General features: G+C 33.7%; 3 protein-coding genes across 3 annotated transcripts; all 3 read left to right on the top strand.

The window, feature by feature from the left end:
• The first annotated feature begins 423 nt into the window (after positions 1–423).
• LOC132194421 (uncharacterized) lies at positions 424–1,135 on the top strand. Its single transcript, XM_059615676.1, has 5 exons — positions 424–483; positions 553–580; positions 636–733; positions 896–950; positions 1,065–1,135. The coding sequence occupies exons 1-5, from the start codon at positions 430–432 to the stop codon at positions 1,133–1,135; spliced, it is 306 nt and encodes a 101-aa protein (XP_059471659.1). The 5' UTR covers positions 424–429.
• A 154-nt stretch (positions 1,136–1,289) lies between these two features.
• LOC132194422 (uncharacterized) lies at positions 1,290–3,651 on the top strand. The gene is made up of 16 exons (XM_059615677.1): positions 1,290–1,323; positions 1,374–1,407; positions 1,458–1,522; positions 1,572–1,674; positions 1,726–1,979; positions 2,035–2,103; positions 2,163–2,217; positions 2,279–2,349; positions 2,405–2,501; positions 2,555–2,781; positions 2,835–2,913; positions 2,967–3,019; positions 3,122–3,160; positions 3,216–3,333; positions 3,411–3,517; positions 3,574–3,651. Exons 2-16 carry the CDS (start codon positions 1,380–1,382, stop codon positions 3,649–3,651), a joined length of 1,443 nt encoding a protein of 480 aa, XP_059471660.1. The 5' UTR covers positions 1,290–1,323; positions 1,374–1,379.
• Positions 3,652–6,927: 3,276 nt separating this feature from the next.
• LOC132194423 (uncharacterized) lies at positions 6,928–11,255 on the top strand. The gene is made up of 26 exons (XM_059615678.1): positions 6,928–6,981; positions 7,047–7,071; positions 7,128–7,240; positions 7,325–7,391; positions 7,461–7,547; positions 7,599–7,648; positions 7,757–7,795; positions 8,053–8,086; positions 8,141–8,205; positions 8,256–8,358; positions 8,409–8,662; positions 8,745–8,813; positions 8,877–8,931; positions 8,995–9,065; positions 9,123–9,219; positions 9,283–9,509; positions 9,561–9,642; positions 9,699–9,757; positions 9,863–9,901; positions 9,952–10,069; positions 10,118–10,224; positions 10,273–10,335; positions 10,396–10,429; positions 10,482–10,537; positions 10,590–10,698; positions 10,756–11,255. The coding sequence occupies exons 1-26, from the start codon at positions 6,928–6,930 to the stop codon at positions 11,253–11,255; spliced, it is 2,577 nt and encodes an 858-aa protein (XP_059471661.1).
• The last annotated feature ends 223 nt before the right edge of the window (positions 11,256–11,478 follow it).

Below are 11,478 nucleotides of genomic sequence, written 5' to 3' on the forward strand. Positions count from 1 at the left end.
GTTTTTGAATATATTTCTCGATTGATAGACCCTTTTATAATTCTTTTTTTTTTAGTTTAAAAAGCCATTTGTGAAAACGTTAGTCAAATCTAGCAAAATTTATTTTAAAAATAAATTTCAAAGGCCCTTATTTTAAAATAAAAATATTTTGCTAGATTTGTTGGAGAAAACTCATCAGTCATCTGATATGCGATACAGCCATGTGAAGATTATTGTAACTCGTTGACGTAAGCGCTAGTTAGCCTTTCCACGTCATATCATCGTCAACTCATTTTTCATTTTATTTTTATACTTCCCACGTGTTTCAACAATGCAAACAGTATAAAAACAGTTGATCGATGAAATTTCCCATACCTATGGGGAAAGCCAAACTACAAGTGTTACAAATCAATACTTTTAATAGTCGTCACTTGGTCATTTGCGTTCATCATGAAGCACAGAGTAGTGACTTCAATTTTCATCTTGGCCATTTTTCTTAACGGCGTAAGTACATTTTCTATCTCCATGGTTCCGTTAGCAAAGAATATTAATAATTCCAAAACCAAATTTAAGGTAGCGCCAGCAGAGAGCAAAAAGATTGGTTAATAATTTTTGACCGGTATTTTTTGCGTGAGTTAATATTTTACATTTTCAAGGAAACTCAAGAAAGTCGCCACGGATAATTATTGCAAAGTGTTGTGGAAAAAATTCGTGTTTTGATGTTTCAGAAAAAGGAACGTCTAATTCAACTAAGGTAAAACTGCCAATAGTGCCAATCGCATAGCTTCAGCGTCATTCATATTTTTATATTTTCCATTAAAGGCATGAATAAAATTTTTTTGTAAAATTATATTTTTAAGAAAAATAATTATTGATAATAAGACAATTAAAACAACTGTAATTAAAATAAATATAGCAGCGCTCAACGTTCCAAATCACAACCTTAACGAGTGTGGAAACGAATCCTGAAAGTATGCATCGTTTTATATTTTATTATCATTAATGTAGACTACATTATGTAGCTCTGAATGATGTGATTACTATTTTTTTTTTTAATTTAACCCCATAAATTGGAAAAAAATAAGGCACAACCACTGCAGGCTTGGAGCAGGATACGACCGAGATCACAACGGAACCAGCTAGTGAGAACTTATAAGAAAATTGTATAAAATATTTTTAAAAATTAATTAATATTACAGCAATTGAAAGCATTTCAACAACTACGGTAGTAATCTGGATTAAAAAGAACTAAATTAATATTAAAATTGAATACACACATAATTTATATCCTTGATAATTTTGCAGATACGTCCGAATCTCTGCCCAAAAGATTGCAAAGCAAATGTAAAATGTTTCATAATTTTCTAAAAAAAAACTATCCCTCTAAATATTAGAGTTCTATGTTTGAGTCCGACGGGACGCTCAAAGGTTTTTAAAACTTTGTTTATTTTTGAATTCCACTATTTAATTTAATATAGATTCATCATCTTATGGATTTTGGGAAACTGCGTGCGGCTCACTGATCCTTTTTGGAAGCAAAATAGTTTGAAATTTATTTTCCTGAATCAATAATTATTTCACTTTTTTTAAAGGTCAATTGGGAAGAAAACGTAAAGATTTGCTGCCAGCTTGGCATGACTCCACTAAAAATAAACACATCAGCCAAGCAGTCATGCTTAAATTCTATTGTCAATGGTGCTTTATTTTTTTCCATTTTAATAAAATATGCATTATAAAAACCAAAAGTTTCAACCTGGCGGTACAATTACAATTACTGGACGTACGGACTCAAGTTCAACGATAGCATCAAAGAAGCGTTTTGGTGGTGCGATCCAATAAGTGCGACAGAAGTTTCAAACGGGACAGTTGAATGGAAAGCGGGACAACCCGACAACATGGGTGGAAATGAAAGTTGTCTGCACCTTCAGGTTGTGCATAAAGATTCAAAAATGGTCGTGACCGACCGAAATTGTGCAGATGATTACATGCTAGCGTGTGAGGTACAAAATAATTCATACTACTTTATCTATTATTTACATTTAATTTGCGGTCCAGAGTTTTGTGACAACCCCTGCTCCCAAATGCACATCTGGCCGATGTCCCGACATTTCTTGCGTTCGAATCGTAATTTTATAACTTTTAGTTGTAATTAAATTTTTTTCTGTTGTTTTCTTAATGCAAAGGAGAAACTTTTCCTTGACAAAACGAAAACCAGCAACCCAAATCCACCTTTGCTAGGTGATTAAAAAAAATAATAAGCATAAAAATAGTATTGAATAATAATTATTTTCAATCACAGATCCTTTTTCCCACGGCTCTTGGCAAAGTGTGAACGGTCGAGCGTATTTTTTCAGCAAAGATAAAGCAAATGTACTTATTATTTAATATTTTCTTAAAATGCGAATTATATTCCACTCATTGTCAGTGGAACGAAGCGTACAAAACTTGCTGCTCTTTGGGATTGAAGTTTTTGAGTGTTGAGCAAAAAAATGAAATGGACACTCTGTTGAAAGCAATGAATAGTATTTTTGTCTTAAATCGTTATAAATACACATTTTATTATTTTTAAAATTAGCAAATCCAAATGTAGAAGAAATTACGTATTGGACTTCCGGAAGTGACGCGGACTGCTCTGGAAAACACGCTTGGTGTGCCGTTGGCAAAATGTTTAGGGATGTGATCTGGGACTCTGGAGAACCGGCAAATTCACTCGACAAAAGTTGTGTTACCATCTCGCTTTCAAAATCGAACGCAAAATTAGGGACTGAGGGTTGCAAGAAAAATTTTAATTTTATTTGTGAAGTGACATATTAAATTATTTTCAAAATAAAATTTAAATATTAAATCCATTTTAGGTCAGAGATACGTCCAACTCAACAGATAATGGGAGGGCCATAATGAACGAGTGCGCGCAAAAGAACCAAGATGTCAACGGTTTTGTGATTCATTTAAAATCTCGAAGTGAAATTAATTAATCGCTTTCTCAGTTAGTGACATCGACTTGAGAACAAACTTCGCAAGCCTGGACAGGACAGCTATGGTTATTATTTTTACAAATTTAACTTTGAAATTTTTATCTGGTTTAGAATTTTAGAAATTTTCCATATAATTAAAACTTGATATATCTCATTCCTTTAACTAGTGCTACTTGAAATGTGTGGCAGAGGAAGCTGGTTTTCTTGTAAAGCGTAAACTTTCCTTAATAAGACCTGCATTAAAAATTCATTTATAACCAGAATTCGTATGGAGTAAAAGTTGATACAAATACGATTGCCAAGTTGGAAATTGCCGCTGGAAATGACACGTCAAAGTTACAAAACGCCTATGAAATGGTTGAAGAGTGCGAAAACAAAAGTATAAATTTAACTTCCTGAGTTTAAAAAATTTAAAAAAGAAAATGGCAACCTCATTAAACGTTTTTCTTTGAAAAGAGGGCGCAGATGACTGCGAGACGGCAATTTTGATTTACGAATGCGGCAAAAGTAAAGCGCCTGAGTTAGTTAATGATGTTTTAAACATGGCTGAATTGGCACAAGGAGTAGAAAATATTTTTAATTTTTCGAAACAAATTTCAAATTTTATTTGAATTGCCAGGAAGAGGCTCCTTTGCCTAGAAGTGTTGCAAAATGTTTCACAGACTACCCGTGCAGGACAAATGTATTTAGCTTTTGAAAATATATGTCAGGTTAATTTTATTTTTTAATTTACCAATTTTCTCCTCACAGACTAGTATGCGGAATGCTTTTCTTAACGACATGAGTAAGTTAATCTGAGTTTTTGTGATTATTCAGCGCACAATATTTGCAAATTTTCTGTCTAAATTATTACAGCTATTGATGGAGGGAAAAGATACACTGCCTGTGGTCGCCTTTACGTGGCTTCAAATGCAAATCCTTTTACCATTTTGCTGTTCTTTTTAATTATATTTTCCTGTGTTAAGGTCAAGTACAACTTCGCTGAAGCCGCATCTTATTGCTGTAAACTTGGTCTTCAAATTACCTCATTTGAAACTTACTCGGAATATAACTGTGTTAATGCTATGCTTAATGGTGGATGCTTGATTATTTTTACTGGTGATTAATAATTTTTTTATTTTATTTTAAAGAAATTGCTCCTATACAAATCTGGACGTCCGGGAGCCAATGGATGGTCAACACTTATTTTTGGTGCCCTTCCGGAGTCAAATTTTTTCCTGAGGCTCAATTTGAACAAACTCAAAACGCCACAATGCAGACTGCGTTTTTGGCCACAGTCACTTACACAAAAACAATGTCAGGAAGTATTTCGAACATTTTCAACCAGCAGAATTTGTCTTTCGTCAGCAAGGTTTTGTGCGAGGGCGAAGGGACCACTTCACCCAATGAAGTGGCTCAAGATAATGGTTATGGTGCAGAAGACGATTGAAAATGAAATTACATATTTTTTCATATTTTTAATCAGAATTCAAAACTTCAATCAATAAAATTGAATGAATAATTTGTTAAAATTCATATTTTATTCTTTCATTTATTATTGTATGTTGATAAGATGTATAGTTTTTGTGGTTTTTGTTAAAAAATTTCAAAGAGAAAGAATTAGTGCTCTTTCAAAAGCACACATTAAATTTTAATTTAAATTACGATAAGTATTATCATGTATATCACCAGTCAAATAAATTTATAGTTGAGATCAATTGAGATTCTACGCATCCTCTTCAAATATATTGAATTTTAATACGGTTCAAAAACCATCAAATTTAATAGCTTCCACTTCCACATCAGGGACATTAATTCAAACCAACGACATTATTTGTAATTTAAGATCAAGCGCGGCTGAGAATTCAACAACAACAAGTAACTTTTTACGAATTTTTTATAAGATTTTCAAACTTGTAATACAGGTGACAATTTCCAGCTCAGGTTGCTCAAGCGCTTACAGTGAATTATATTGTTTTAAATTATTTGACCACATCTACTGCAAATTACAATGTTTCTGCGACTAGTGGTGTGGTTTTTTAACAATAATTTAAGAAAATCAAATTTCACGAACAACAAAGTACTAACTAATAATTAAATTCAATTATACATTTTTTAAATAATAATAAATAATGTATGCGCATGAGTATCGAAAATAGCATAAAATCACTGACAACCCAATCACGGCAACCGGGAATCTGAAGAGTTATTCAAATTACTCATTAAAGGGCCTCTGAAGTGATTTTTTTTATGGTTTTAAGCGAACAACACATAGCATGTGCAGACGGGTGACTGAAAATTCGGCGCTCGTATCTGCTCAATCAGCGATTTAAAAATCGGCTTTGGACTTTCTTTGCGCTTTGAGGGGCCGCAAGTATGCCGGCGCCGGCGGGCCGATGCGACACGGCAAACCAAGTAAATGAGCCCGGCATGCATTTAATTAAATTAGATTCGCGAGTTTCCCTACCTTGGGGACACGCTGATAGTCCCTGGTCCGCTTGGGGTCCTCGGCAGGTCGGCGAAATCCTCCTTCGGCTCAAATTCGGCGAGATTCTGGCCGCCGACCGCGCGGAGGCACTGAGAGGGCCGAGAGGGGACTTTGAATCATTGCATTGCACAATGCACACATCACTCATTACTCTCCCTCCATCGGCTCCATCCTCTGGCGGTGCTACTGCTGCTTGGAGATTGAAGACCAGAGCGAACAAGTCAGGACAGGGATGAGGCAGAAATATAAAAAGGACGTCGCGCAAAATAAAAATATCATCGTAATGCGTAAAATAATCATAATATTATAAGCGTTGATAGGTGATTAAAAGCATTTTGTGATATTATTTTTAATGAATATTTCATATAATTATAAGGAAATAAGAAACAAAACTTGCATAAAAAAGTATAGCCCTAATTAAAATATCTTTCTTTTTTTCATAATGGCAATACCGTCAGAATTTTCTTTATTTACCTTTGAAGAACTCCAATTCAAAATTTAATATTTTATAGATGAAATAATATTTTTTTGAGAATTTTTCAACATTTGGTTGGAAATTAACTCTTATACAAATTTTTGTAAAAAAAAAAAATAAATAAATAAAAAAACAAGCCTTTGAATATGAGAGAATGTTTTCTGAAGTGCCAATAGACTAAAAAAACATTTTTTGGAGCTGTAGTTGAATTAAATTTTTTTTTAATTTACTACCTTATTTTTTTGGCAAATATTCAGTTGAGGAGTACAAATTAAATTTCCAATCAAAGTATAACTATGGCGGTGCTGGAATTGGCCTTTGACGACGATATTGACAAATTGCAAAGTAGCTTGAGTGCGGCAGAAAGCTGCGGTACACTGCTTAATTATAAATTTGCATGCTTCATTTTTAGAATATTATGATAATTGATGAGCAGGCAGAATGGATGAATGCGACACGGCAGCTCTGATTTATGAGTATGGGAAGTTGTTAGTGCCTGACATCGTGAATTTTGTCGGGCACGCGTTACGGTAATTTGAATGAAATTTATATTTTCATACTGGATTTGGAGCAAAACTTCACTATTTAATTAAGGAAGAAGCTCCATTGCAAAGGAGAATGTCTGCATGCGATATAAATTACTCGTGCATTATTGATGTAATTATCCAATAACAAAAGAATCTTAAATATTAAAAAGCTTAAAGTTGGAAATAATCGCTTTCATTCAATTAAATGGATTAATTGATCATCAAAATCTATAAATTTTTGCCATTATTCATCTGGCACAATATATAAACGAGTGGGCTGCTCGTATCGCAGTATCACGGCATAAGTCAATAAAAAATAATGTTATACTAAAATATAAACAGATCCCCCTCCCATGTATGTTATTTCCGTTGAATTATGATCTTCGAAAAAACCAAATGTATTATACTTCATTATATGAAATTCCCCAAATATTAGTTCCGGGAAAACCTCCGAATCCAAACCAGATATGAAAATGACCGAAATCCTCATTAAATATCTGCAACATGAACCGTCAAGTTGCAGCAAAAATGTGCATATTGGCCATTTTCCTTAGCTGTGTAAGTAAATCTCAATTTGAAAGTAATTACAATAATTATGCGTGTAAAATAATTGTTCATTTTAGCTGGTCCTAACAGAATGCAAAAAAAGTAATATTTTTTAATACATTTTTCAGAAGTTAAATTTTAATTTTAAATTTTTGTAGAGAAAGGTAGAAACCATCCTCGGAAAATTGTTGCATTGTGTTGTGGGAGATATTCGTGCACAAACTTCGAAGCAACTGAAATAATAACAAAAGCTACCTACAATTCCTCCAAAGTAAATGTTTGTCATTCAGTTTTCATTTTCCAGTTTTCTCTTGCAAATTAAATTTAAATTATTAACTTTTTAAACATCTTTCAGGTATGGTCAACGTTAAAAATGACAACATTTTCAACAGAAATGACAGATACAAGGATTTTAGAACAAGGTCTAAAAATTCTCATAAGGAAAAAAATGAAGCGTATTCATTTTTATTAATTATTTCATTCAATTTTAGAGACCGTTGAAGAAACAAGTGACACCACAGTTACTCAAGCTATGGAGGAGCCTACAAGCATGAGGGAAACAGAAACTACTAGTACATGTACATCAAATAATTAAATTTAGACCATAAAATTTTTACAAATTAAAAAAGTGACTGAGAGCACAATTACTTCTACAACCACCGCCACGTCCACCACTACAGTAACGTTATTATTTTTTTAAATAATAAATATTTCAAATTTTCTTAACCACTATTTGAAATAACACATATTATTACATAACACATAATATTCTGAATTATATTTACAGACAAGTTTAAACGCTTGCCCAAAAGATTGCACAAAAGACGTAAGATTTTGTTTCACTAATAGTTACTGTGTGTACTACCAATATGCGATTTCATTACACTATGGCCTCTAGTTGTTGGTCAAACATTACAACTCTTTGAAATTGAAATAATACATTCAGTTATATAAAATTAAATATGATTTATTTTAAAAAATGATAATTTTCATCAAATTCTGGGTCAACTGAAGTTAATTATTTTTATCGTAGAGCCCACGGTGAAATGAAAACCGTCCTCTAATTTTTTTTCACGTTTTCAGGGCTCACTGTTTGAGTCCGACGGAACACTGAAAAGTTTTATATTGTGCTCTTTTATGCATACATTTTTTTTTTCAATTTAATTATCAGATTCATCATCTTATGGATTTTGGGAGACTTCATGCGATACGCTGATCCTTTTTGGAAGCAAAATAGTTTGAATTTTATATTTTGTGAATCAATAATTATTTCGTTTTTTTTTAAGGTCAATTGGGAAGAAAATGTAAAAATTTGTTGCCAGCTTGGCATGACTCCTCTAAAAATTAGCACATCGGCCAAGCAATCATGCTTAAATTCTATTGTCAATGGTATTAATTTTTTTTCCAAATAATTAAACTTTCATAATAAAAACCAAAAGTTTCAACCTGGCGTTACAATTACAATTACTGGACGTACGGACTCAAGTTCAATGACAGCGATAAAGAAGCATTTTGGTGGTGCGATCCAATAAGTGCGACAGAAGTTTCAAACGGGACAATTGAATGGCAAGCGGGACAACCCGACAATGTGGGTGGAAGCGAAAATTGTCTGCACCTTCAGGTTGTGCATACAGATTTGAAGATGGTAGTGACAAATCGAAACTGCGCAGACAAGTACATGCTAGCGTGTGAGGTACACAATTATTTTTTTTATATTCGACTAGTTTAAATCTGAATTTAATATACCTAAACAAACATATTTAAATTTAATTTAGAGTATGTCAACTACACCTGCTCCCAAATGCACAGTTGGCAAATGTCCAGATATTACTTGTGTCCGAAACGTAATATTTTATTTTGATATTTATTCCAACCAATAAGTTTGTTTCTTTTTTCTAAATGAAAAGGAGGAACTTTTCTACAACAAAACTATAACGAACAACCCAAACTCACCTTTGCTAGGTTTATTTATTTTTATTTTATTTATTCGAGGTAAAAATATATACATGTAATTTAAAACTCCAGATCCTTCTGCTTATGGCACGTGGCAAAGCACAAACGGTAGAATGTATCTTTTCAGCAAAAATAAAGCAACTGTATAATTTACTATAACTTATTTTCCTGGTGTGAGTAAATTACTAAATTTTCTTCAGTGGAATGAGGCGTACAATATTTGCTGCTCCTTGAATTTGAAATTTTTGAGCGTGGAACAGAAAAATGAGATGGATACTCTTGTAAAATCCGTGAATAGTATTAAATTTTTTGATCTATTATCGCTATATTATCTATTTTTTACTTTCAACATTAAAAAAGCAAACGGAAACATATCTCAAAGTACGTATTGGACTTCCGGAACTGACGCGGACTGCTCTGGAAAACATGCATGGTGTGCCGTGAGTAAAAGTTTTAGAGACGTGATTTGGGATTCTGGAGAACCGGGGAATTCACACGACAAAAGTTGCGTTACCCTCTCGCTTTCAAAATCGAACGCCAAATTGGGAACTGAGGATTGCAAGAAAAATCTTAATTTCATTTGCGAAGTGAAAAATCAATATGTGCGCATTTTATTTAAGACTAGAATTGAACTTTAGGTCAGGGACACGTCAAACTCAACAACTAGCGGAATGGCTATAACGAACGAGTGCGCTCACAAGTTCCAGATTCTGGATACTAGTGTTGTGAATCATAATCAAAAACTTGCGGAGTTTAATTTTCCCTTAACTTTCAAGATATCACCAACAATATCACCATGAATATGAGCTTTGCAAGCCTCGACACAAAAACCAAAGTAGGCTTTATATTGCTTTTGTTTCAATGCGTCTTTTTTAGTTATGCAACTTGCACGACACTCATGTTCGGCAGCATGTCTAATTTTATATTATTTTAATTTTAGTGCTACTTGAAGTGTGTGGCCGAAGAGGCTGGATTTATTGTAATATTTTAATATTTAAAGAATATTATATATGAAAATTTAATTATCAGAATGTAAATGGAGTAAAAGTGGATATTAACACAATAGCAAAGCTGGAAATTGCCTCTGCAAATGACAAGTCGAAGTTGCAAAACAGCTTTGTGGCGGCCGACGACTGCGGCAAGAAGCGTAAGATTAATTTTCTAGTTTTTTATTTTTTACATATTTCTTCTTAAGGTGGGGTGGATGAATGTGATACGGCAATTTTGATTTACGAATGCGGCAAAAGCAAAGTACCCGAAGTGGTTAATGATGTTGTAGTGGGAGCTAGAATGGAAAATAAGGTAGCACTTTGAATTTTCAAAATAGGTTAAAAAAGTTTTTCTCATCAGGAAGAGGCGCCCCTGCCCAGAAATGTTGCAAAATGCATCACAGATTTTTCTTGCCTAACAAATGTAATTGATTTTTGGAAAGTCCATTCGTATTTTTATCAAGCGTGATTTTCAATTTTATAGTCTAGTATGCGGAACGCGTTTCTAAGCAATTCATGTAAGATAATTTTGAGTTTTATGGTCACAAAATTCTTAAATTTTATTTGCAGCTATTGATAGTGGAACAAAATACACAGCTTGTGGGCGCAAATATGTAGTTTCTAATGCAAGTTTATTTATTGCGAGAGATATTTGAAAATTAACCTTCAATACTTAAGGTCTTGTACAATTTTACGGACGCCGCTTCTTACTGCTGCCAACTCGGTTTGAGCATAGCCTCATTTGAAACTTATTCGGAATATACCTGTGTGCAGAATATGATACCAAGTACATAGCTTTTTTATTGTTTTTCAAGTGTATATCTAATGGTTTTGCCACTAAAAGCAAGCACGACTAGTCTAATACTTTGGACATCTGGGAGCCAATGGACGGTTAACGATTATTATTGGTGTCCGTCTGGAGTTAAATTCTTTCCTGAGGCTAAATTTGCTAATTCTGTTAATGCAACGCCAAATGCGTTTCTGGCCACAGTCAATTACTTAAAATCACAATGGTTAAGCGGGTTAAGCACTACCGCTACGTTTAATTTCAACAAGCAGCCTTCGTCGTTTTTAAGCAGAGTTTTGTGCGAAGAAAATGATTTTTTGGCAGATGTAGCCACTTCTTCTTCTTCCACTAGTACAACCACTGCTCGACCCGCTACGACCACTGCAAAAGCCACTGTGACCACCGCAATTGGTACTACAACCACTGTGAAAACCACTTTGACCAGTGTTGGTACAACGACCACTGCAAAAGCTACTACGACTACTGCTAAAGCTACCACTGCAGCACCAACACCGGCACCAGCACCGGCCCCAAAACCACCAGGACCAAAAGGCTAATTCTGAAAGGCCAAAATGTTTCACACAAGGCTTTGCTTGTGCTCAAAATTTAATAAAAAATCTGAAACAAAACTTTCAAAGCAATAGATTTTTGATGCAAAAATCAAATTATTCAACTTTTATATTATTATAGAATTAAATTTAGAATTTACAATACCCTGAATTTAAGGCGTACTATTATGCGAGTCTCCCCTAAATGCATTTTGGGACAAAAAGTGAGCCG

Source organism: Neocloeon triangulifer, unplaced genomic scaffold, assembly GCF_031216515.1.
Source record: "Neocloeon triangulifer isolate White Clay Creek 2 clone unplaced genomic scaffold, ASM3121651v1 ptg000006l, whole genome shotgun sequence".
Taxonomy (NCBI): domain Eukaryota; kingdom Metazoa; phylum Arthropoda; class Insecta; order Ephemeroptera; family Baetidae; genus Neocloeon; species Neocloeon triangulifer.